This window comes from Lynx canadensis, chromosome A3 (genome assembly GCF_007474595.2).
Source record: "Lynx canadensis isolate LIC74 chromosome A3, mLynCan4.pri.v2, whole genome shotgun sequence".
In the NCBI taxonomy this organism is placed as follows: Eukaryota; Metazoa; Chordata; class Mammalia; order Carnivora; family Felidae; genus Lynx; species Lynx canadensis.
In genome coordinates, this window is record NC_044305.1 from 60,377,628 (window position 1) to 60,404,826 (window position 27,199).

At 37.0% G+C, this 27,199-nt stretch overlaps 1 protein-coding gene across 6 annotated transcripts in view; it reads left to right on the plus strand.

Moving 5' to 3' along the window:
• Window positions 1-27,199, plus strand: part of TSGA10 (testis specific 10) — a 179,079-nt gene that overhangs the window by 117,385 nt on the left and 34,495 nt on the right. Inside the window, exon 16 of one of the 6 annotated variants that reach the window (XM_032592625.1) lies at window positions 22,780-22,989. The exons of the other annotated variants lie outside the window; for them this stretch is intronic. Coding sequence (XP_032448516.1) covers window positions 22,780-22,989 — 210 coding nt within the window. The remainder of the gene's footprint in view (window positions 1-22,779; window positions 22,990-27,199) is intronic. 6 annotated transcript variants of the gene reach the window in all.

The following is a 27,199-nucleotide window of genomic DNA, read 5'->3' on the forward strand; positions in this document are numbered from 1 at the left end:
AGTTGAACTATAGTTGACACACAATGCTACCTTAGTTTCAAGTGTACAACATAGTGTTTTGACAACCTGTATGTTATGCTATGCTTACCACAAGTGTAGCTACTATCTGTCACCATCCAATGCTACTACAATACTATTGACTATATTCCTTGTGCTATAACTTTTAAACCCGTGACTTGTTCATTCCATAACTAGAAACTTATGCCTCCCAGATCCCATTTTGCCTAGCCCTCCATCTCCTCCTCTGCCATGACAACCGCCAGTTTGTTTTTGGTATTTATGGGGCTGTTTAAGTCTTGTTTGTTCATTTGCTATGTTTTATAGGTTCTACATGTAAGTGACATCATATGGTATTCGTCTTTTTCTGTCTGACTTATTCCACTTAGCATAATACCCTTTAGGTCCATCCATGTTGCAAATGTCAAGATTGTATTCCTTCTTATGGCTGGGTAATATTCCACTGTATTTATCTACCATATCATCTTTTTTTTTATATGAAATTTATTGTCAAATTGGTTTCCATACAACACCCAGTGCTCATCCCAAAAGGTGCCCTCCTCAATACCCATCACCCACCCTCTCCTCCCTCCCACCCCCCATCAACCCTCAGTTTGTTCTCAGTTTTTAACAGTCTCTTATGCTTTGGCTCTCTCCCACTCTAACCTCTTTTTTTTTTTTTCCTTCCCCTCCCCCATGGGTTCCTGTTAAGTTTCTCAGGATCCACATAAGAGTGAAACCATATGGTATCTGTCTTTCTCTGTATGGCTTATTTCACTTAGCATCACACTCTCCAGTTCCATCCACGTTGCTACAAAAGGCCATATTTCATTTTTTCTCATTGCCACGTAGTATTCCATTATGTATATAAACCACAATTTCTTTATCCATTCATCAGTTGATGGACATTTAGGCTCTTTCCATAATTTGGCTATTGTTGAGAGTGCTGCTATGAACATTGGGGTACAAGTGCCCCTATGCATCAGTACTCCTGTATCCCTTGGATAAATTCCTAGCAGTGCTATTGCTGGGTCATAGGGTAGGTCTATTTTTAATTTTCTGAGGAACCTCCACACTGCTTTCCAGAGCGGCTGCACCAATTTGCATTCCCACCAACAGTGCAAGAGGGTTCCCGTTTCTCCACATCCTCTCCAGCATCTATAGTCTCCTGATTTGTTCATTTTGGCCACTCTGACTGGCATGAGGTGATACCTGAGTATGGTTTTGATTTGTATTTCCCCGATAAGGAGCGACGCTGAACATCTTTTCATGTGCCTGTTGGCCATCTGGATGTCTTCTTTAGAGAAGTGTCTATTCATGTTTTCTGCCCATTTCTTCACTGGGTTATTTGTTTTTCGGGTGTGGAGTTTGGTGAGCTCTTTATAGATTTTGGATACTAGCCCTTTGTCCGATATGTCATTTGCAAATATCTTTTCCCATTCCATTGGTTGCCTTTTAGTTTTGTTGGTTGTTTCCTTTGCTGTGCAGAAGCTTTTTATCTTCATAAAGTCCCAGTAATTCACTTTTGCTTTTAATTCCCTTGCCTTTGGGGATGTGTCGAGTAAGAGATTGCTACGGCTGAGGTCAGAGAGGTCTTTTCCTGCTTTCTCCTCTAAGGTTTTGATGGTTTCCTGTCTCACATTCAGGTCCTTTATCCATTTTGAGTTTATTTTTGTGAATGGTGTGAGAAAGTGGTCTAGTTTCAACCTTCTGCATGTTGCTGTCCAGTTCTCCCAGCACCATTTGTTAAAGAGACTGTCTTTTTTTCCATTGGATGTTCTTTCCTGCTTTGTCAAAGATGAGTTGGCCATACGTTTGTGGGTCTAGTTCTGGGGTTTCTATTCTATTCCATTGGTCTGTGTGTCTGTTTTTGTGCCAATACCATGCTGTCTTGATGATGACAGCTTTGTAGTAGAGGCTAAAGTCTGGGATTGTGATGCCTCCTGCTTTGGTCTTCTTCTTCAAAATTCCTTTGGCTATTCGGGGCCTTTTGTGGTTCCATATGAATTTTAGGATTGCTTTTTCTAGTTTCAAGAAGAATGCTGGTGCAATTTTGATTGGGATTGCATTGAATGTGTAGATAGCTTTGGGTAGTATTGACATTTTGACAATATTTATTCTTCCAATCCATGAGCAGGGAATGTCTTTCCATTTCTTTAAATCTTCTTCAATTACCTTCATAAGTTTTCTATAGTTTTCAGCATACAGATCCTTTACATCTTTGGTTAGATTTATTCCTAGGTATTTTATGCTTCTTGGTACAATTGTGAATGGGATCAGTTTCTTGATTTGTCTTTCTGTTGCTTCATTGTTAGTGTATAAGAATGCAACTGATTTCTGGACATTGATTTTGTATCCTGCAACTTTGCTGAATTCATGTATCAGTTCTAGCAGACTTTGGTGGAGTCTGTCGGATTTTCCATGTATAATATCATGTCATCTGCAAAAAGCGAAAGCTTGACTTCATCTTTGCCAATTTTGATGCCTTTGATTTCCTTTTGTTGTCTGATTGCTGATGCTAGAACTTCCAGCACTATGTTAAACAACAGCGGTGAGAGTGGGCATCCCTGTCGTGTTCCTGATCTCAGGGAAAAAGCTCTCAGTTTTTCCCCGTTGAGGATGATGTTAGCTGTGGGCTTTTCATAAATGGCTTTTATGATCTTTAAGTATGTTCCTTATCCCGACTTTCTCAAGGGTTTTTATTAAGAAAGGGTGCTGGATTTTGTCAAAGACCTTTTCTGCATCGATTGACAGGATCATATGGTTCTTCTCTTTTTTTTTTTGTTAATGTGATGTATCACGTTGATTGATTTGCGAATGTTGAACCAGCCCTGCATCCCAGGAATGAATCCCACTTGATCATGGTGAATAATTCTTTTTATATGCCGTTGAATTCGATTTGCTAGTATCTTATTGAGAATTTTTGCATCCATATTCATCAGGGATATTGGCCTGTAGTTCTCTTTTTTTACTGGGTCTCTGTCTGGTTTAGGAATCAAAGTAATACTGGCTTCATAGAATGAGTCTGGAAGTTTTCCTTCCCTTTCTATTTCTTGGAATAGCTTGAGAAGGATAGGTATTATCTCTGGTTTAAACGTCTGGTAGAACTCCCCTGGGAAGCCATCTGGTCCTGGACTCTTATTTGTTGGGAGATTTTTGATAACTGATTCAATTTCTTCGCTGGTTATGGGTCTGTTCAAGCTTTCTATTTCCTCCTGATTGAGTTTTGGAAGAGTGTGGGTGTTCAGGAATTTGTCCATTTCTTCCAGGTTGTCCAATTTGTTGGCATATAATTTTTCATAGTATTCCCTGATAATTGCTTGTATTTCTGAGGGATTGGTTGTAATACTTCCATTTTCATTCATGATTTTATCTATTTGGGTCCTCTCCCTTTTCCTCTCCCTGGCTAGAGGTTTGTCAATTTTGTTTATTTTTTCAAAAAACCAACTCTTGGTTTCGTTGATCTGCTCTACAGTTTTTTTAGATTCTATATTGTTTATTTCTGCTCTGATCTTTATTATTTCTCTTCTTCTGCTGGGTTTAGGCTGCCTTTGCTGTTCTGCTTCTATTTCCTTTAGGTGTGCTGTTAGATTTTGTATTTGGGATTTTTCTTGTTTCTGGAGATAGGCCTGGATTGCAATGTATTTTCCTCTCAGGACTGCCTTCGCTGCATCCCAAAGCATTTGGATTGTTGTATTTTCATTTTCGTTTGTTTCCATATATTTTTAAATTTTTTCTCTAATTGCCTGGTTGACCCACTCATTCGTTAGTAGGGTGTTCTTTAACCTCCATGCTTTTGGAGGTTTTCCAGACTTTTTTCTGTGGTTGATTTCAAGCTTCATAGCATTGTGGTCTGAAAGTATGCATGGTATAATTTCAATTCTTGTATACTTATGAAGGGCTGTTTTGTGACTCAGTATGTGATCTCTCTTGGAGAATGTTCCATGTGCACTTGAGAAGAAAGTATATTCTGTTGCTTTGGGATGCAGAGTTCTAAATATATCTGTCAAGTCCATCTGATCCAATGTCTCATTCAGGGCCCTTGTTTCTTTATTGACCATGTGTCTAGATGATCTATCCATTTCTGTAAGTGGGATGTTAAAGTCCCCAGCAATTACCACATTCTTATCAATAAGGTTGCTTATGTTTATGAGTAATTGTTATATATATTTGGGGCTCCGGTATTCGGCGCATAGACATTTATAATTGTTAGCTCTTCCTGATGGATAGACCCTGTAACTATTATATAATGTCCTTCTTCATCTCTTGTTACAGCCTTTAATTTAAAGTCTAGTTTGTCTGATATAAGTATGGCTACTCCAGCTTTCTTTTGGCTTCCAGTAGCATGATAAATAGTTCTCCATCCCCTCACTCTCAATCTAAAGGTGTCCTCAGGTCTAAAATGAGTCTCTTGTAGACAGCAAATAGATGGGTCTTGTTTTTTTATACACTCTGATACCCTATGTCTTTTGGTTGGCGCATTTAATCCATTTACATTCAGTGTTATTATAGAAAGATATGGGTTTAGAGTCATTGTGATGTCTGTATGTTTTATGCTTGTAGTGATGTCTCTGGTACTTTGTCTCACAGGGTCCCCCTTAGGATCTCTTGTAGGGCTGGTTTAGTGGTGACAAATTCCTTCAGTTTTTGTTTGGGAAGACCTTTATCTCTCCTTCTATTCTAAATGACAGACTTGCTGGATAAAGGATTCTCGGCTGCATATTTTTTCTGTCTAGTACACTGAAAATCTCGTGCCAATTCTTTCTGGCCTGCCAAGTTTCAAAAGAGAGATCCGTCACGAGTCTTATAGGTCTCCCTTTATATGTGAGGGCACGTTTACCCCTTGCTGCTTTCAGAATTTTCTCTTTATCCTTGTATTTTGCCAGTTTCACTATGATACGTCGTGCAGAAGATCGATTCAAGTTACGTCTGAAGGGAGTTCTCTGTGCCTCTTGGATTTCAATGCCTTTTTCCTTCCCCAGTTCAGGGAAGTTCTCAGCTATTATTTCTTCAAGTACCCCTTCAGCACCTTTCCCTCTCTCTTCCTCCTCTGGGATACCAATTATGCGTATATTATTTCTTTTTAGTGTATCACTTAGTTCTCTAATTTTCCCCTCATACTCCTGGATTTTTTTATCTCTCTTTTTCTCAGCTTCCTCTTTTTCCATAACTTTATCTTCTAGTTCACCTATTCTCTCCTCTGCCTCTTCCATCCGAGCCGTGGTGGTTTCCATTTTGTTATGCATTTTGTTTAAAGCGTTTTTCAGCTCCTCGTGACTGTTCCTTAGTCCCTTGATCTCTGTAGCAAGAGATTCTCTGCTGTCCTGTATACTGTTTTCCAGCCCAGCGATTAATTTTATGACTATTATTCTAAATTCACTTTCTGTTATATTATTTAAATCCTTTTTGATCAGCTCATTAGCTGTTGTTATTTCCTGGAGATTCTTCTGAGGGGAATTCTTCCGCTTGGTCATTTTGGATAGTCCCTGGTGTGGTGAGGGCCTGCAGGGCACTTCCCCTGTGCTGTGGTGTATAACTGGAGTTGGTGGGCGGGGCCGCAGTCAGTCCTGATGTCTGCCCCCAGCCCACCGCTGGGGCCACAGTCAGACTGGTGTGTGCCTTCTCTTCCCCTCTCCTAGGGGCGGGATTCACTGTGGGGTGGTGTGGCCTGTCTGGGCTACTTGCACACTGCCAGGCTTGTGATGCTGGGGATCTGGCGTATTAGCTGGGGTGGGTAGGCAAGGTGCACAGGGGCAGGAGGGGCAGGTTTAGCTTGCTTCTCCTTAGGTGATCCACTTCAGGAGGGGCCCTGTGGCAGCGGGAGGGAGTCAGATCCGCTGCTGGAGGTTTGGCTCCGCAGAAGCACAGAGTTGGGTGTTTGCGCGGAGCGAGCAAGTTCCCTGGCAGGAACCGGTTCTCTTTGGGATTTTGGCTGGGGGATGGGCGGGGGAGATGGCGCTGGCGAGCGCCTTTGTTCCCCACCAAACTGAGCTCTGTCCTCCGGGGGCTCAGCAGCTCTCCCTCCCTTTGTCCTCCAGCCTTCCCGCTTTCCGAGCAGAGCTGTTAACTTATGACCTCCCAGACGCTAAGTCGCGCTTGCTGTCGGAACTCAGTCTGTCAGGCCCCTCCGCTTTTGCCAGCCAGACTCGGGGGCTCTGCTTGGCCGGCGAGCCGCCCCTCCGCCCCGGCTCCCTCCCGCCAGTCCGTGGAGCGCGCACTGCCTCGCCGCCCTTCCTACCCTCTTCCGTGGGCCTCTAGTCTGCACTTGGCTCCGGCGACTCTGTTCTGCTAATCCTCTGCCGGTTTTCTGGGTTATTTAGGCAGGTGTAGTGGAATCTAAGTGATCAGCAGGACGCGCGGTGAGCCCAGCGTCCTCCTACGCCGCCATCTTCCCTCCGAGCCTCTACCATATCATCTTTATCCATTCATCTATTGATGAATTTGTGGATTGCTTCCATATCTTGTCTATTGTGAATAATGCTGTACTAAACATAAGGGTGCATATGTATTTCCAAATTAGTGTTTTTCTTTTCTTTGGGTAAATACCAAATAGTTGAATTACTGGATCATTTGGCATTTCTATTTTTAATTTTTTTGAAGAAACTTCATACTGTTTCCCACAGTGGCTGTACCAATTTAAATTCCTACCAACAGTGCATGAAGGTTCCTTTTTCGTCACATCCTCAGTAACACTTGTTGTTTTATTATTTTTTAATTTTTAAAATTTTTTAATGTTTATTTTTGAGAGAGACAGAGTGTGAGTGGGGAAGGGGCAGAGAGAGAGAGGGAGACACAGAATCTGAAACAGGCTCTAGGCTCTGAGCTGTCAGAACAGAGCCCGCTGCGAGGCTTGAACTCAGAATGGTGAGATCATGACCTAGGCTGAAGTCGGACGCTTACCCACTGAGCCACCCAGGCGCCCCTGTTGTTGTATTGTTTTATGTTTTTTTTTAATTTTAGCCATTCTGACAGGTGTGAGGTGATATCTTTATGGTTTTGATTTGTATTTCCCTGATGCTTAGTGATGTGCATATTTTCATGTCTGTTGGCCATCAATATGTCTTTTTTGGAAAAAGTTCTATTCAGATTCTGCCCATTTTTTAATTGGTTTATTTGTGGGTTTTGTTATTATTGTTGTTGTTGAGTTGTATAAGTTCTTTATATATTTGGGATATTAATCCCTTATCAGATATATATATATATATGTGTGTGTGTGTGTGTGTGTGTGTGTATCACTTAGTTCTCTAATTTTCTCTATACACACACACACACATATATGTATATATGTATATACATATATACATATATGTATGTATATATGTATATACATATATACATATATGTATGTATATATATCTTTTGGAAAAGAAAACATTTAATTGTCATTTTTTCCCCTTTTATTTCTTTTTTCTATTTTTTTACTTTACATCCAAATTAGGTAGCATATAGTACAGCAATGATTTCAGGAGTAGATTCCTTAGTGCCCCCTTACCCATTTAGCCCATCCCCCCTCCCACAACCCCGCCAATAACCCTCAGTTTGTTCTCCATATTTATGGGTCTCTAATGTTTTGTCCCTCTCCTTGTTTTTATATTATTTTTGTTTCCCTTCCCTTATGTTCATCTGTTTTGTCTCTTAAAGTCCTCATATGAGTGAAGTCATATGATATTTGTCTTTCTCTGACTGGCTAATTTCACTTAGCATAATACCCTCCAATTTCATCCACGTAGTTGCAAATGGCAAGATTTCTTCCTTTTTGATTACCGAGTAATGCTCTGTTGTATATATATATACCACATCTTCTTTATCCATTCATCCATTGATGGACATTTGGGCTCTTTCCATACTTTGGCTATTGTTGATGGTGCTGCTATAAACATTGGGGTACATGTGTCCCTTTGAAACAGTACACCTGTATCCCTTGGATAAATACCTAGTAGTGCAATTGCTGAGTCGTAGGATAGTTCTATTTTTAATTTTTTGAGGAACCTCCATACTGTTTTCCAGAGTGGCTGCACCAGCTTGCATTACCACTAGCAGTGCAAAAGAGATTCTCTTTCTCCACATCCTCCCAACATCTGTTGTTGCCTGAGTTGTTAATGTTAGCCATTCTGACTGATGTGAGGTGGTATCTCATTGTGGTTTTGATTTGTGTTTCCCTGGTAATGAGTGATATTGAGCATTTTTTCATGTGTTTGTTGGCCATCTGGATGTCTTCTTTGGAGGAGTGTCTATTCATGTCTTTTGCCCATTTCTTCACTGGATTGTTTGTTTTTGGGGCATTGCGTTTCATAAGTTCTTTATAGATTTTGGATACTAACCCTTTATCTGATATGTCGTTTGCAAATATCTTCTCCCATTCCATCGGTGGCCTTTTAGTTTTGCTGAATGTTTCCTTCGCTGTGCAGAAGCTTTTTATTTTGATGAGGTCCCAGTAGTTCATTTTTGCTTTTGTTTCCTTTGCCTCCAGAGACATGTTGGGTAAGAAGTTGCTGTGGCTAAGGTCAAAGAGGTTTTGCCTGCTTTCTCCTCGAGGATTTTGATGGCTTCCTGTCTTACATTTAGGTCTTTCATCCATTTTAAGTTTATTTTTGTGTATGGTGTAAGAAGGTGGTCTAGGTTCATTGTTCTGCATGTCGCTGTCCAGTTTTCCCAGCATCACTTGCTGAAGAGACTGTCTTTATTCCATTAGATGTTGTTTCCTGCTTTGTCAAAAATTAGTTGGCCATATGTCTGTGGGTCTATTTCTGGGTTCTCTATTATGTTCCATTGATCTGAGTGTCTGTTTTTGTGACAGTACCATACTGTCTTTATGATTATAGCTTTGCAATACAGCTTGAAGTCCGGGGGTTTTCAGTATGTATAGTATCATGTCTTCTGTAAATAGTGAAAGTTTTACTTCTTCCTTACCAACTTGGTAGCCTTTTATTTCTTTTCCTTATCTGATTGCAATAGCTAGGATTTCCAATACTGTATTGAATAAAAGTGGTGAGAGTGGACATCTTTTCTTATTTCCTATCTTAGAGAAAAAGCTCTCAATTATTCACCATTGAGTATGATATTAGCTATGGGTTTGTCATATATGGTTTTATTATGTTGAGGTTTGTTACCTGTAGACCCACTTTATTGGGAGTTTTATCATGAATGGATGTTGAATTTTGTCAAATGCTTTTTCTACATCTATTGAGATGATCACATGGTTTTTCTCTTTCATTTTTTTAATGTGGTGTGTCACATTGATTGATTTATGAATATTGAACCATCCTGGTGTCCCCAGAGTACGTCATAATTGATTGTTGTGAAGGAGCCTTTAACGTATTGTTGAATGTGTTTTGGTAATATTTTGTTGAAGATTTTTGTATCTGTATTTATCAGGATATTGGCCCTTAGTTTTACTTATTTATTTACTTTTGTAGTGTCTTTGGGTTTCATATGAGAGTAATGCTGGCTTTGTAAAATGTATTTGGAAGCTTACCTTCCTCTTCTACTTTTTGAAATAGTTTGATGACAATAGGTATTAACTGTTCTTTAATTGTTCAGTAGAATTCACCTGTGAAGCCATTGGTCATGGACTTTTTTTGTTGGAGTGTTCTGATTACCAATTCAGTTTTGTTAATAGTAGTTCTGTTCAGATTTTCTACTTCTTTCTGATTCAGTTTTGGAAATTGTATATTTCTAAGAATTTATACATTTCTTCTAATTTGTGCAATTTGTTGACATGTAGTATTTTATAACAGACTTATTATCCCTTGTATTTCTGTGGTGTCAGTTTTTACTTCTCTCTTTCATTTCTTGTTATTTACTTGGGTCTCCTTTTTTTCTTGAAGAGTCAGACTAAACGCTTTTCAAAATACCAGCTCTTAGTTTTATTGATCTTTTTATTGTTTTTTAGTTTCTATTTCATTCATTTCTGTTTTGATCTTTATTATTTCCTTCCTTCTAGTAACTTTGGGCTTTGTTTGTTCTTTTCCTAGTTCCTATAGATCAAAGGTTAGGTTGTTTATATGAAATTATTCTTGTTTCTTGAGATAGGCCTGCATTACTGTAAATTTTCCTCTTAAAACTAATTTTCCTGTGTCCTGAAGATTTTCAACTGTTGTGCTTTCACTTTCATTTGTCTTGAGGTGTTTTAAAATCTCTTTGATTTTTTTTGTTGTTGTTGTTGACTCATTTGTTATTTAGTGGAATGTTGTTTAGCACTCACATTTTTTGTGGGTTTGTGTTTTTGTTTGGTTGGGGTTTTTTTAATTTAGTTTTTTTTTTCTTGTAGTTACTTCTGGTTTCTTACCATTGTAGCCAGAAAAGATACTTGATATGTTTTCAGTCTTCTCAAATTCATTGAGAATTTTTTTTTCGTAGCCTAACATATGATCTGTCCTTGAGAATGTTCCATGTGTATTTGAATGTGTATTCTCTTGTTTTTGGATGGAATGTTCTATGTATAACTGTTAAGTTCATGTGGTCTAATATGTCATTCAAAGACCCTGCTTCCCTATTGATATTCTCTCTTGATGATCTATCCATTGCTATAAGTGGGGTGTTCAAGTTCCTTCCTATTATCGTATTACTGTCAATCACTATCTTTATATCTGTTAATATTTGCTTTATGTATTTAGGTGTTCCAATGTTTGGTGCCTACATATTTATGACCGTTATATCCTCTTGTTGGATTGATTCCTTAATCATTATATAATATACTTCTTTGTCTCTTATTACAGTCCTTGTTTTAAAGTCTATTTTGTCTGATATAAATAAGGCTACCCTGGCTTTTTTTTTTTTCCACTTCCATTTTCATGGAATATTATTTTTCCATCCCTTCACTTTCAGTCTGTATGTGTGTTTTAGGTTTGGTTTAGGTTTGGACTGAGTATCTTACAGGCATCCTGTAGATAGGTCTTGTTTATTTATCCATGCCATCACCCTGTGTCCTTTTCATTGGAGCATTCAGACCATTAGATTTAAAGTAATTATTGATAGGTATATACTTATTAGTTAATTGTTTTATTGTCGTTTTGTAGTTCTTGTCTGTTTCTTCTCTTGCTCTCTTTCCTTGTGATTGGTGTTATGCTTGACTTTCCTTTTCTTTATTTTTTTTGTGTATCTATTATAGGTTTTTGGTTTGTGGTTTCCATGAGGTTCACATATAACATCATAAGTATGTAGCAGTCTATATTAAGTTGATGGTCACTTAACTTCTAATGCATTCTAAAAGAACTTTATTTTTATTCCCTCTTTCCCTTCATATTTGTATTTTTTGAATATGTTGTCATGTTTTACATATTTTTATTTTGTGAGTTTCACTGACTACCTTTTTTAGATATAATTGATTTTACTACTTTTCCCTTTTAACTTTCATACTAGCTTTGTAAGTGACTACTACTTTTACTGTATATTTTCTTTTACTCATGAAATTTTTTTCCTTTTATAATTTTCTTGTAATTATGGGATTTTCTACTTAAATTAAGTCCCTTTATCATTTCTTGTAAGGCTGGTTAGTGGTGGTGAACTACTTAACTTTCATTTGTTTCAGAAATTCTTTATCTCTCCTTCAATTCTGAATGATAACCTTGCTGAGTAGAGTATTCTTGGTTGTAGGTTTTTTCTTTTCAGGACTTTGAATATACCATGCCACTCTCTTCTGGCCTGCAAAGTTTCTGCTGAAAATCAGCTGGTAGCTTTATGGGGTTTGCCTTGTATGTAACTAGTTTCTTCTCTGTTACTGTTTTTAAAATTCTCTTTAGGGTGCCTGAGTGGCTCAGTTGGTTGAGTGTCTGAATCTTCATTTTGGTTCAGGTCATGATCCCAGGGTTGTGGGATTGAGCTCTATGTTGGGCACCATGCTGAGCATGGAGCCTGCTTAAGGTATTCTCTTTCTCTATTTCTCTCTCTTTCTCTTCTTTCTTTCTCTCTCTTTCCTTCTCTCTCTCTCCTCCCTCCCCTGCTCTTGCATGCACTCTCTTTCTTTCAAATAAATAAAAATAAATAAAAGTCTCTCTTTATCTTTAATATTTGACATTTAACTAAGTCATGATGTGGAACTCTTTGGGTTCATCTCATTTGGAACTTTCTGTGTTTCCTGACCTGGATGTCTGTTTCCTTCCCAAGGTTAGGGAAGTTTTAGATATTACTTCTTCCAATAAGCTTTCTATCCTTTTCTCCCTCTTCTCCCTTTGGACCCCTATAATGGGAATATTTTTTCACTGGATGTTGACTAAGAGATCCTTTAACCTATGCTCATTTTTAAAATTCCTTTTTCTTTTTGTTGTTTAGCTTGGGTACTTTCTATTACCCTGTTTTCCACATTGCTGATTCATTCTTCTCTGTCTTCTAATCTATTGTTGATTCCATCTAGTGTATTTTTTTCATTTTGGTAATTATATTTTTCAACTCTAATTGGTTCTTTTTAATATTTTCTATCTCTTTGCTGAAGTTCTGAGTTCATCCAGTCTTCCCTCCAGGTGTAAATGAGCATGTTTATTATCATTACTTTGATATTTTTGTCAGGTAGGTTGGATATTTCCACTTCATTTAGTTTTTTTCTAAGGCTTTTGTATGTTTTCTTTTATTGGAGCATATTTCCTCTGTCTTAATTTTCCTTGACTTTCTATGTTTATTTCTATGAATTAGGCAAAACAACTACTTTTCCTAAACTTGAAGTAACTTTCTTGTGTATAATCTTTCCCTTTGTAGGCTGGGTGTGTCTGGTGAATTTCACTGGCTGGCTCAAGCTGTGGCTGGATGGGCTGGGAGATCTGGGATACTCAGTGCTGGGGCTGCCCTGATGGGATGACTGGAGCTAAAGTGAGCATGGTTTTGGGCAGTCCTGAGATTCTCTGCACAGAGGGCATCTTGGTTGGACAGTTGAAGCTGAAGTGAGTGGAAGCTTAAGTGGTCCTGGGACTCCTTGTACAGAGGGCACTCTAGCAGGACAGCTGAAGCTGAAATGCTGAAATGGGTACAAGTCGGGGCAGGGGGGGGGGAGGTGTCTTTCTATATAGAAGGCATTATGGTATGATGGCTGAAGTTGATATGGGTGCAAGTTGGGGCATTCCACGGGTGGGGCACCTTGGCAGGTTGCTGGAGCCAATGCAGGTGTGGGCCTGGAGTGTTCCAGGATGCTTTGTGCCTGTGCCACCTTGCCTGCCTTCTTTTATAGTGAGTTTTAAATATTATATTCTATCTTAATTATGGTCATATAAGCCATACATCTTTTTTTTAACTTCTTTTTCTACAGTATATACCATGCGTCTCTTAATTGTCATAGTCTACCTTCAAATAATATATTACTTCATAGTACACTTTTATTTCCTATGTCCTATCATTTATCCTAATGTTCTTACATTTTACTTCTTCATATATTGTGTTCCCCATAGTGCATTATTATTTTCACTTTAAACTCATCATTTCACTTTAAATAAATTAAAATGTGAGGTGAATGAAAGGCTTTTTTATTCATCCACATATTTACTTTTTTTTTTCTCTTCATTCCTTTGAGTGGATCCAAGTCTTCATTGACTCTCATTTTCTTTTTGCTAGAAGAATTTCTTTTAAACATTTCTTGCAGTTCTGTTGGCATCAACTCAGGTCTTATTTGTGTTAAAAAGTGTTTATTTCACCTTCATTTCTGAAGAATGTATTTGCTGAGTAGAGAATTATAAGTTGGTAGGAATTGTTTTTTGTTGTTGTGGTTTGTTTTTTTTGAGCATTTTGGCAAAGTTGTTTCTTTTTTCTTAAAGTTTTGATTTAAATTCCAGTAGGTTAACATACAGTGTAATATTAGTTTAAGGTGTACAATAAAGTGATTCAACAATTCTGTACAACACCTGGTGCTCATCACAGGTGAACTCCTTAATCCCTGTTACCTATCCCCCACTGAACTTCCTTCTTGTAACTATCAGTTTGTTCTCTATAGGTAAAAGTCTGTTTCTTGGTTTGCCTCTTGCTCTTTTTCTTTTTCCTTATATTCTGCCTTGTGTAGTTTCTAGACAGAAATCTGAAGTCAAGTTCAGCTGGTTAAATTTTTTTTTCTCTTTACCCCTGGCTTTCAGCAATAGAATGTTCCACAGTTGAAATTAATGTTGTTTTCCTTATGTTTATAATATTTCATTATAAGTTTCATCGAATTTAGAAAATATTTGACCGTTATTTCTTAAGATATTTTTTGTTTCTTACTCTTTCTCATATTTTCCTGGAACTTGAATTGAAAGTACATTAGATACTTGATATTGCTCAACAGATCATTAATAATCTATACACTTTTCCCCGATCTTCTTATCATTTTGCCTCACTTTGTATAGTTGCCATTTTTTGTGTCTTCACATTTAGTGATCTTCTGACATATCTGATATGCTGTTAATTCCATTCAGTGAAGTTTTATTTCAGAGATTGTATTTTCATCTTCAGGTAGTCCATTTGGTTCTTTTGAATGTATTTTACTTTTCTTCTTTTTTCCCTTTAAGTCCTTAAATGCGTATTTAGTGCATTTATAGTATTTGTTTCAGTGTCCTTGTTTGCTAATTTCATTATGTCTGACACATTTGATTCTGTGTTGACTGACTTTTCTTTTGATTATGGATCTCATCTTCCTACTTCTGGCCCCACTTAGTGAGTTATGATTGTATTCTGGATGTTGTTAATTTTACATTGTTGAGAACTGGATTTTGAAAGTATTGGATTTATCTTGCCAAACTAAGTTACTTGACATTCACTTTATTTTTTTGAGGATTATTTATAAACTCCTTAGGATAGCTCTAGAATAGGGATAACCTTTACCCTCTACTAAGATGTGACCTTCGTGGGTTCTCTATTGAGTTCCTACTTTTCTGTTGAATGCCTTGTATAGTCAGTGACATCAAAGTGTCTCCACTCTCGATGATGAGATTTTGAATGCATTCTGGCCCTATATCAGATGTGGGAATTTCCTAGCTCACAGTTTTCCTGATAATTGTTCTTTTCTAGGAAGTTCTTTTCCTGGCTTCATTCATGAGTTTCACTCATGTATGTGCAGATTTCTGGAACTCCATCTCTGCATAGCTCCCTTTTCTCTGGTGATCTGCTCCACAAATTCTAGACACCTTGGCTTCCCTGAATTCTGATATTTATCTTTCAAACTCATTGATATAATTAGACTGTGTTTTGGTTCCTTTTCCTTCATCATCCAGAATTTGCACCTAAGCAAGATGCTATGGCAATGATAGGGTTCACCTTGTTTGTTTTCTTTCCCTTAGAGATCATAGTTCTCTGTTACCTATCCATTGTGTGTAAACAAGTTTTTCTTCCTATATTTTGTCCATTTGTCTAGTTGTTTGTGACATTGGGTTAATTCAGACCATATTACTATCTCTTGTATCATGGATGATAGCTGTTTTAAAGCCCTTGTTAATACCATGACCTTTGTCAATTTTTAATCTATTTACATTGACTGATTTGTATCCTGCTGTAGGTTACATTTCTGCAACTTCACGTGTCTGGTATTTTTTAAATTGGGTGCTGGACATTGTGAATTTTACTTTGTTGAATGTTAGACTTTGTCGTTTTCCTTTTAAGAGTGTTATATTTTTCCTGGCAGGATGTTAAATTGCTTGCAGATCAACCGATACTTTCGAGATTATCTTTAAGCTTTGATGGGGCAGGTTTAAATTAGCTTTTTCTCTAAGACTAGTATAACCCTACCACTATGGTGTGACCCTTCTGTGTTCTCTATTAAGTGCCCAACCAGGGTGTTCATTAAGGACTCTTCATTTCAGCAGGTTCAAACACATTTTCCCAGCTGTGTATCAGCTGTGGTTTTGTTTACTTTAGAGCTCTCTGGGGGTTCTTTCCAGCCTTCTAGAGTTTGACTCTATATATTCATGGCTGAGTATTCAGTATCAGACTCAAGGAAACTCCTGGGGAAATTTCTGGATGTCTTTTTGTGTGTGTAGACACTTCATTTCTGAAATTATACCCCACACATTTCACATGCTTATTTCTGTCTCCTCATATCAGCATATCAACGGTGCTTTGATTGAAATTTCTTTCCCTGAACTGAAGACTGGAAAATTGTCTCCTGATAGAAAGCTGGAATGATTGTAGGGCTCATCTTGTTTGTTTTCCTTCTCTCAGAGATCACAGCCCTGTGCTGCCTGTTGTCCTATATTTGGAAGCCTGCCTTCCTTCCTTCCTTCCTTCCTTCCTTCCTTCCTTCCTTCCTTCCTAGTTTTCCAGTTGTTAACAGTAGGAGATACATTCAGTCTCGGTTTTTCTATGAAGGCTGGAAACAGAAGTATTATATATCTTTTCTTAGTCCTTTTCATCTGCCTCTAATAAACATTATATAGCCTAATTTAAAAAATTCATTCTGAGAGTATCTTTCTATTAACTGATAAGTTTAATCCATTTGTTTTTGTTTGAATTACTGGCACATTTATATTTATCATTTCTAATTTATTTTGTATTTTGTACTTTCTACTTGTCATGATTCTTTTATGTTAATTCTTTCCTTCCTTTTATCTTATATATGTTTGTTTTCTTTATGCACTTTCTACCCCCACTATTTATTGGTTCAGAAGTTATATATTCTCTATTCTTTTGGTAGTTAAATTTGTAATATGCATATTTAACAAAATCTATTGTTAGTATTTCCAGCCCTTCTTCTAAACAGTATGTTGTCCTAGGAATATTTGAATATTGAGCACAACATCCTGCTTACTAGTGAGTGTCCTTTCTTATTCTCTCCCTCCTCCCCCCGCCACACACCAATCTTTCATAAGGTTGTGTACTATTTTAGATCCACATTGATTTTTTATAGCCTTAAAAATAAATCACTACTTTCATGCAAAAATAAATAAATAAATCACTACTCTTGTTCTTATTCTTTCAGTCAATGCTTATTTATATTCACTTATATGTTTACAGAATTTTTCAACATTGCTTTTTGTGTTCTATTTCTTCCTTTGAAGTTTAATTTCCTTTCTTGAAACTACTACCTTTCTTTGACTTGTGAGTTAATTTTCTCAATCTTTGCCTAAAATGGATTCACTTTACCCTTATTCTTCTGTATTAGTTTAGCTGAGTATAGAATTCTAGGTTGACAGTTATTTTCTTTTGATAACTTTAAAAGTAATGAGAAGTCTGTTCTCATTCTAATTGATCTTCTTTCTAAGTCTACCTTTTGTCATTTTTTTCTTTTAAGATCTTCTTTTTCTCTTTTTAGTTTGACTATCATGTGTATGTATTGTTTGAGGGAGGCTTTGGTTTGCAGTTTTTCAGAGTATTCATGCCTTTTAATAGTTCTGGAAAAATTCTCAGATGTTATTTATTTGAACATTACTGCCTTTAAATTTGCTCTACTGTTTCCCTCAACTTTTATAATATGCTTGTTGGATCTCCTAGTCCAAATTTTTATTAATCTTTCTTATCATAGTTTCCATATGTTTATCTCTCTGTACTGTGCTCTGTGCTTTTAGTATATTCATTCCTCTTCAGCTATACCTGTTTTTTGATACATTCATTGTTTTTCATTTTCTTTACTACTTTTACCTTCTTTTCAGAAGTTCTATTTGGTTCGTCTTCAGATTTTCATGGTTTTTTTCCCCCTACATCTCATTCTTTTCAATTTTTTATTTAATATCTTTAAAACTTTTGAGCATATTTTTATGCCTTCTCCAATATTTTGTTCAATAGCTTGAAGTCCTAGAAGTCTGATCCTGGTGTGTGTTAGTTATGTTCCTCTGACTCTCACTCATGGTGGATGGGATCCCCCTGAGTTTTTAGGCTCCTTTGAAGCAGGAATTTCCCCCCTCTAAAGAATCTTACATGACCAGGGAGATGAGTTTGCTTCTACAAAGGGACTCTGTGTTATCATTGGCGTGGGACAAATTTCATGTTAGAGTTGAGAATTGGGAATGGATAGTGTGAAGTCAAACTACAAAACTGAGTAAAGTCAGACCTAAGTTTTCTTACAGAAGACGTTTTTCCCTATCCAGAGGGTAGAAGAAGATAAACTTTTGCTTATATCTCTGTGAGGTTGAGTGGATTTTTCCTCTGGAGTCTCCTTTCAAAGATTCCAGATTATGTAGAGGTCCCAGAGGCAACTATCCATTAGTCCTTCTTATTCCCTGTCTTGCTTGAATTTTGGAACAAGCCTTTTACTGTCACTGGGTCTCCCTACCCCCAACTCTTAGTTTCAGGCCTTATTGTTTGCTTCATGCTCTATCTTTGTTTTTGTTTGTTTGTTTGTTTTGTTTGTTTGTTAGTTTTTTTGTTTTTTGTTTTTGTCTTTGGTATATGAGACTGTTTCTTTCCTGCAAGCTCAGCTATGAATTGTGAAAATATTTTTTTCTATTTTATACAAAAAAAACCCAAAACTATTTTCCTCTTAGCTGAATCAACTGTCTTACTAGAACCTGAAATATTCAGTGTTATCTTTCTAAAACATAAAGCTAGTCATATCACCTCCCTCTTTTCATAAAGGCCATGTAGGAAAGACCCAAAGCTAATATCTTCAATGGGGAAAATCTGAGAGCTTTCCCCCTAATCATGTTAGGAACATGGCAGGGATGTCCACTCTCACCACTGTTGTTCAACATAGTGTTGGAAGTCCTAGCCTCAGCAATTAGGAAACAATAAGAAGTAAAAGGCATTCAAATTGTCAAGGAAGAAGTCAAACTTTGACTCTTTGCAGAGACATGATACTCTACATGGAAAACCTGAAAGACTCTACCAAAAAACTGCTAGAACTGATACATGAATTCAGCAAAACCACAGTATATAAAATCAATGTACAGAAATCAGTTGTATTTCAAAAATCAATAATGAAGCAGTAGAAAGAGAAATCAAGGAATAAATCCCATTTATAATTGCACTAAAACCATAAAATACCGACGAATGAACATAACCAAATAGGTAAAAAGATCTGTATGCTGAAAACTATAGAACACTTGCAAAAGAAATTGAAGAAGACACAAAGAAATGGAAAAACATTCCATGCTCATGGATTGGAAGAACAAATATTGTTAAAATGTCATTACTACCCAAAGCAATCTACACATTCAATGCCATCCTATCAAAATTATACCAGCATTCTTCACAGAGCTAGAACAAACAATTCTAAAATTCGTATGGACCCAGAAAAGACCCTGAATAGCCAAAGTAATATTGAAAAGGAAAAACAAAGCTGGAGGCCTCATAATTCCAGACTTCAAGCTGTATTACAAAGCTGGTGCTGGCACAAAAACAGACACATAGATCAATGGATGGAACAGAATAGAGAACCCAGAAATGGACCCACAAATGTATGGCCAGCTACTCTTTAACAAAGCAAGAAAGAATATCCAATGGGAAAAAAACAATCTCTTCAGCAAATGGTGTTGGGAAAACTGGGCAGTGACATGCAGAAGACCACTTTCTTACACCATTCACAAAAATAGACTCAAAATGGATGAAAGACCTAAATGAAAGACAGGAAACCATCAAAATCCTAGAGGAGAAAACAGGCAACAACCTCTTTGACCTTGGCTGCAGCAACTTCTTACTAGACATGTATCCAGAGGCAAGGGAAACAAAAGCAAAAATGAACTATTGGGATCTCATCAAGATAAAAATGTTCTGCACAGTGAAGAAAACAGTTAACAAAACTAAAAGACAACCAACAGAATGGGAGAAGATATTTGCAAATGACATATTGGATAAAGGGTTAGTATCCAAAATCTATAAAGAACATACCAAACTCAACACCCAAAAAAACAAATAGTCCAGTGAAGAAATGGGCAAAAGACATGAGCAAATTCTTTTCTGAAGAAGATATCCAGATGGCCAACCAACACATGAAAAGATGCTCAGCATCACTCATCAGAAGGGAAATACAAATCAAAAATGAGATACCACTTCACACCTGTCAGAATGGCTAACATTAACAACTCAGGCAACAACAGATGTTGGTGAGGATGCAGAGAAAATGGAACCCTTTGCAGTGCTGATAGGAATGCAAACTGGTGCAGCCACTCTGGAAAACAGTATGGAGGTTCCTCAAAAAATTAAAAGTAGAGCTACCCTATGACTCAGCAATCACACTACTAGGTATTTATCTAAAGGATACAAAAATGCTTATTCAAAGGGGAAAATACACCCCAGTGTTTATAGCAGCACTATCAACAATAGCCATATTTTGGAAAGAGCTCAAATGTCCATTGACTGATGAATGGATAAAGATATGCAATAGAACATTACCTGGTGATCAAAAAGAATGAAATATTGCCATTTGCAACAATGTGGATGGACCTAGAATGTATGATGCTAAGTGAAATTAGAGAAAGACAAATATCATATGATTTTAGTCATATGTGGAATTTAAGAAACAGAACAGATGAACATAGGGGAAGGGAAGGAAAAATAGATAAAAACCAAGAGGGAGGCAAACCATAAGAGACTCTTAAATATAGAGAAAAAACTGAGGGTTCTTGGAGGGGTGTTGGGTGTGGAGATGGGCTAAATGCGAGATGGGTATTAAGGAGGACACTTGTTGGGATGCACTGGGTGTTATTAAGTGATGAATCACCAAATTCTACTCCTGAAACCATTATGACACTGTAGCTTTGTGTTAAATAAAATTTAAAAAAGAAAAAAAATATTTCATTGGGTAAAAACCTAAATTTTAACCCAGCTTATCAGGCTGACTTGTGAGTTTTTTTTATACCTTTTCAACTGCATCTCCTATCACTCTTCTCTGTGGCTTCTGAGTTCCAGTCATACTAGTCTTCTCTCTGTTGTTGGAGCATGTCACTTTCCCTCCTTCCACATACTCCCTTTAGGGCCTTTGTACTTAGCATTCCTCCAATTCGAAAAACTCCCTTCCCCAACATACATTGTATATCTATTCACCATTCAGATCTCAGTTCATGTGTCATTTATCAGGGAACCTTTTCCTGACTTCTCTGATCCTCTTAGTTTAGGTCAATTTCCTTTGTCATACAGCTTTTTTCTCTAGAAGTATTTGCTTAATATGTATTTATATAGTCATTTCTGTGATTATTTGATTGATGCATGGCTCTCCCATAGTCTGGGATGTCATGAGAGCAAAGACTATTTTGCTTATCATTGGATATGCATCTAGGTGCATTGACTGGAACACAGAATATACTAAAAAAATGGAATGGCTGGGCAGACGGATGGGTAGGTGGATGGATAGAAGGTTGTCTGAAAAATGAGTGAGAAATAGAGGAAGTGAAGAAGGAAGAAAGGGAAAATTGTGGCCAAACAACTTATTCCAGGAACAATTTTTTGTGCTGTGTACTTATAAAAGCAGAAAAATTTATTTGTCAGTTCTATCAGTTTCACACAATAGCAAAAACTTCTCTGCAGTGCACTTATTTAAGACATGTCTCTGAAACAGTAAAAAGGAGGGGTATTATCTTGAGCTTTTGAAAAAATTTATATGACTTGAATCTTATATTACAGTTTTTAGGGGCTCCTGGGTGGCCCAGTCAGTTAAGCTTCCAACTTTGGCCCAGGTCATGATCTTGTGGTTCGTGAGTTTGAGACCCCCATTGGGCTCTGTGCTGACAGCTCAGAGCCTGGAGTCTGCTTCTGATTCTGTCTTTGTCTCTTTCTGCCCCTTCTCTGCTCATGCGTTCTCTCTCTCTCTCTCTCTCTCAAAAATGAAAATAAACATTAAAAAAATATTTTCATATTGCAGTTTTAAAAATATGCTTATTTCCCATAATGTGGATGTATTTTTTTTTGAGAGAGAGAGAGTACAAGTGGAGGAGCAAGGCAGGGAGAGAGAGAGAGAGAGAGAGAGAGAGAGAGAGAGAGAGAGAGAATTTTAAGCAGGCTCCACACTCAGTGTGGAGCCCAATACAGGGCTCAATTTCATGACCCTGAGCCAAAATCAAGAGTTGCACACTCAACTGAATGAATCACCCAGGTGCCCCCCATGTGGCTGTATTCTCAATTTATACTTGCCCAGAGTCTTTTTTCTCTCAGAGTTATTAGTAAGTGCTAGAGTGCTGTCAGTCCTCATTTTATGATATTATGATCTAGATAAACATTTCATTTAAGAATTGGAAAATGGGTATTGTGAGTGAAACAGTGACTAAAGTTTTGTCTTTATTTAATTTTTTTTTTATTTTTGAGACAGAGACAGAGCATGAGCAGGGAAGGGGCAGAGAGAGAGGGAGACACAGAATGTGAAGCAGGCTCCAGGCTCTGAGCTGTCAGCACAGAGCCTGACGCGGGGCTCGAACTCATGAACTGTGAGATCATGACCTGCGCCGAAGTTGGACGCTTAACTGACTGAGCCACCCAGGCGCCCCTAAAGTTTTGTCTTTAACAACAATAATATTTATCTTATAGAATAATTGAAACTGTGGCAAGAATAGAACTACAGACCAAACGTATATGTGTTGCAACTAGCTTTGGAGTTGAGGCTTTTAAGTGGGAAAACTTGTTTTCTAAACACATTAAAAATAATGACCATTTGACCACCTTACCTCATGGATTTTATGTATAGACATTTGAAAGCTGTATTTATCTTTCCCAGGGTATTTTGTATGTACTATTATCACCTATATTGTATAAAGTTCCTTATAATCTAAGTGTACTATCAAAAGATTTCCCTCATTTTGTCTTCCATATTGTTGTTTTTTTCAAGTTAAAAAAATATGTATATATGTGTGTATATATATATACACACACACACATATATGTGTGTGTGTGTGTGTATATATATGTATATATATATAATTATATATATATATATATATATATATATATATATATATATATATAATTTTGTCCTTGCAGCACTTAAATGCAGAAAGGTCTTACAAGTCCCAGATTTCTACCTTACACAAGTCTGTTGTAAAGATGGAAGAGGAACTTCAGAAGGTTCAGTTTGAAAAAGTGTCTGCCCTTGCAGATTTATCTTCCACAAGGGAACTTTGTATTAAACTTGACTCAAGCAAAGAACTTCTTAATCGACAGCTGGTTGCTAAAGATCAAGAAATAGAAATGGTATGTAATACACTTTTAAGTGGTTCTTTTAATATTATTGCTACTATAAAATTACTATAAACTTAGAAAAACAAATTGTTTTATAAATATTACATCAAGCCATGTCTATTAAATTTAGATTTATTTCTAAAGTCCAGAGATAAATTTCTAACACAGCTGTGTTCCAACAATTCATGAAGTAACAGAAACTTTTCCTTTGAGCATGCATTTACTTTTAGCCAGAAGAATTATAAAACACATTGACATAGAAATCAGCAAAGAACTATGAGGTTGGGATTTACTCAACTAATTGTATTCTTTTAAGCTAAATTTATTTTAAGCTATAATTCAGTCGATTGTATCTGCTGACATTGTGTTTGCCACCAGGAATAAAGGTTCAAAACATGAATGGATCTAGAGGATATATGCTAAGTGAAATACACCAGACAGAGAAAGACAGATACCATTATGATTTCACTTATATGTGGAATCTATAAAACAAAACAAATGAATAATCTGACCATAAATACAGAGAACAAAATGATGGTTGCCAGAGGGGAGATAGGGGTGATAGGCAAAATGGGTGAAGGAAAAGTAGGAGATACAGGCTTCCAGTTATGGATTAGTAATCATGTGGATAAAAGGTATAGCATAGGGAAGACTTCAATGTATTGTAAATTATTCATGATGATAGACGGTAACTGCACTTGTGGTGAGCATAGCCTAACATACAGAGTTATTGAACCACTATGTTGTACTCCTGAAACTAATATAACACATACTCAAAGAAGAAGAAAAAGAGGAGGAGGAGGAGGAAGAGGATGAGGAGGAGTAAGAAGAAGAGAAGAGAAGGAAAAAGGAAGAAAAAAGAATAGAAAAAGAGAGATAGGCCTTTTCTCCCGAGGACCTCCCAGTATTGATATGCAAATTATTTGTATGAATGTTATACTAGTAAAAAATATTCAGGGTTTTAGAAAGGGAATTCCTAATTGCCTATGGGTGTCAGGGAGGAGTTCACAAGGATGTACTACTGAGCTCAGAAGGAGTAAAGCACCCATTCAGAGGAAGCAGCAACATAGACAACAGTATGGAGTTATAAATGAATTCTTGGGGCACCTGTGTTGCTCAGTTGGTTAAGTGTCTGACTCTTGATTTCAGCTCAGGTCATCATCTTACGGCTTTGTGGTTTTGAGCCCCACATTGGGCTCTGTGCTGACAGTGTGAAGCCTGCTTGGGATTCTTTCTCCCTCTCCCTCTATCTCTGCACTTCCCCCACTTGCACTGTCTCTGTCTCTCTCAAAATAAATAAATTTAAAAAAAATAAATGAATTCTTGAGTGAATAGTAAATGATTTGCAGTGGCCATTGTGGCATTCACAGGTCAATGTGGCTGGAGATGTATCTGGAGAGATAGTTGGAGCCCTGATCCTAAGGGGATATGTATACAAGTTGTATAATGTAATTGAATTTACCCAAAGAATACAAAAATACTAATTCAAAAGGATACATGTATCCTGATGTTTATAGCAGCATTATCTACAATAACCAAGTTTTGGAAACAGCCCAAGTGTCCACCGACTGATGAATGGATAAAGAAGATGTGGTATATTTACACAATGGAATATTACTCAGTCATAAAGAAGAATGAAATTTTGCCATTTGCAGTGACATGGATGGAGCTAGAGAGTATTGTACTAAGTGAAATAAGTCAGTAAGTAAAAGACAAATACCGTATTATTTCACTTACATGTGGAATTTAAGAAACAGATAAGCAAATGGAAAAAAAGAGAGAAACCGAGAAACATACTCTTAACTACAGAGAACAAACTGATGGTTACCAGAGAAGAGGTGGATTGGGGGGGGGTGGTTAAATAGGTGATGGGGATTAAGGAGTCCACTTGTTTTGATGAACACCAAGTGTTGTACAGAAGTGTTGAATCGCTATATCATACACTTGAAACTGATATTACATTGTATGTTAACTAACTGGAATTTAAATAAAAACTTTTAAAATGTTGACAAATTGTGGCCATCTTACAGTTCCCATTTTTAAACTTTTCTAGTCGACTGTTGTGAAGAGGATATGATTGGATTGAGAATCATGAGTCTGTTGGTTCTCTAAGAATCCACTGTTGGGGCACCTGGGTGACTCAGTCAGTTGAGCATTAGATTTCGGCTCAGGTCATGATCTCATAGTTTTGTGGGTTTTGAGCCCCACGTCAGGCTCTGTGCTGACCACTGCTCAGAGCCTGGAGCTGCTTCAGATTCTGTGTCTCCTTCTCTCTCTGCCCCTCCCCGCTCACAGCTTTGTCTCACTCTGTTTCTCAAAATAAATAAGTGTAAAAAAAAATGTAAAAAAAGAATGCACTGGTTAATATTTTATTAACGCTTTGGGTCTCAGTGTTTCTCAAAAATAAATAAATGTAAAAAAAATGTAAAAAAAAAGAATGCACTGTTAATATTTATTAACTAAGTGGTATATGCAAGAATTTTCCAACTCTTCCTTTATTTTTTTATTTCACCAAGAACTTTAAAAACAATTTTTTTAAATGTTTATTCATTTTTGAGAGACAGAGAGAGACGAATGTGAGCGGAGTAGGGGCAAAGAGAGAGGGAGACACAGAATCCAAAGCAGGCTCCAGGCTCTCAGCTGTCAGCACAGAGCCTGACACGGGCTTAAACCCATGAACCGCGAGATCATGACCTGAGCTGAAGTCAAGATTTTAACTGACTGAGCCACCCAGGCACCCCTCAGCAAGAACTTTTTAATGATGAAAGTAATCATGAATAGATTCTCCCTGTAAAATTCAAATGATATGTCCTTAAGTTTTCTTTAAAAATATTTTTCACTTGCTGGTTTTCAATTGGGAAACTAAACATGTCGTTACAACTGAACAATATTAAGATGAAATACCAGAAATATTATCCCAAAGTTTCTTAAAATGGTAAATACATCATGACTAAGTAGTATATAGTCCAATAATTTTCTTTAGCTTAAAATCCATTACCCTTAGAGGTACAACAGTATGTAAAGTTGAAAGTGGTTTATTAAGTTTTTAACACATTTTAAGGATGGTTACTTCAAGTTTTGTAGCTTCTTACTCTTCTCATAGTTTTTTCTATTTTTTCTCTTATTTTGTTAAAATACACATAACCTTTCTGTCTTAAAACCATTTTTAAGTGTACAGTTCAGTGGTATTAAATACATTCATAGTGTTGTGCAGAGCCTTCACCACTGTCCATTGCCCATATCTTTTCATCTTGTAAAATCTGAAACTCTATACCTATTAAATAATAACCTTCTATTCTCCTCCCCTTTCCCAAACCCTGGCACCATCATTATACTTTCTCTCTTAATGATTTTACTACTCAAAGGGCCTCATATAAGTGGATTCATATAGTATTGTCTTTTGTGACTGGCTTATTTGCACTTAGCATAATGTCCTCAAGGTGCATCAATGTTGTAGCATATTACAGGATTATTTCCATTTTAAGGCTGAATAATATTCCATTGTATGAATATACTACATTTTGCTTATCCCTTCATCATCCAGTAGACTCTTGCATGGCTTCCATGTTTTAGTTATTGTGAATAATGCTGCTTTGGCCCATGGAGTGTACAAATATCTCTTCAAGGGCCTTTAGTTCTTTGTATTATATCGAAAACTGGATTTCTGGATCTTAATGGCAATTCTATTTTTATTTTTTGAGGAAATTTTGTTCTTTTTTCTACAGTGACTGTACCATTTTACATTCCCACCAACAGTGCACTTGGGTTCTGGTTTCTCTACATCCTTGCCAACATTGATTATGTTTTAGTTTTGTTTTTTCTGTTCATGATAATAGCTATCTTAATGGATGCAAAGTGGCCAGGCTAAGTCTAACAGTATTTTTTTAATGTTTATTTATTTATTTGAGAGAAAAGAGAGGGTGCACACTAGCAGGGGAGGGGCAGAGAGAGAGGGAGAGAGAAAATCCCAAGCAGGCTCCATGCTGACAGCACAGGGCTCAAACTTGCGATCATGACCCGAGCCGAAATCAAGAGTCCAACGCTTAACCCACTGAGCCACCCAGGTGCCCCCTAACTGCATTTTAAAATACTCCTGACATGTACCAAAATCGATAAGGACTTATCAAACTCCACACTTAGAAACAGCAACCCTGTTACGAAATGTGCAGAAGATATGAACAGACACTTTTCAAAAGAAGACATCCAGATGGCTACAGATGCA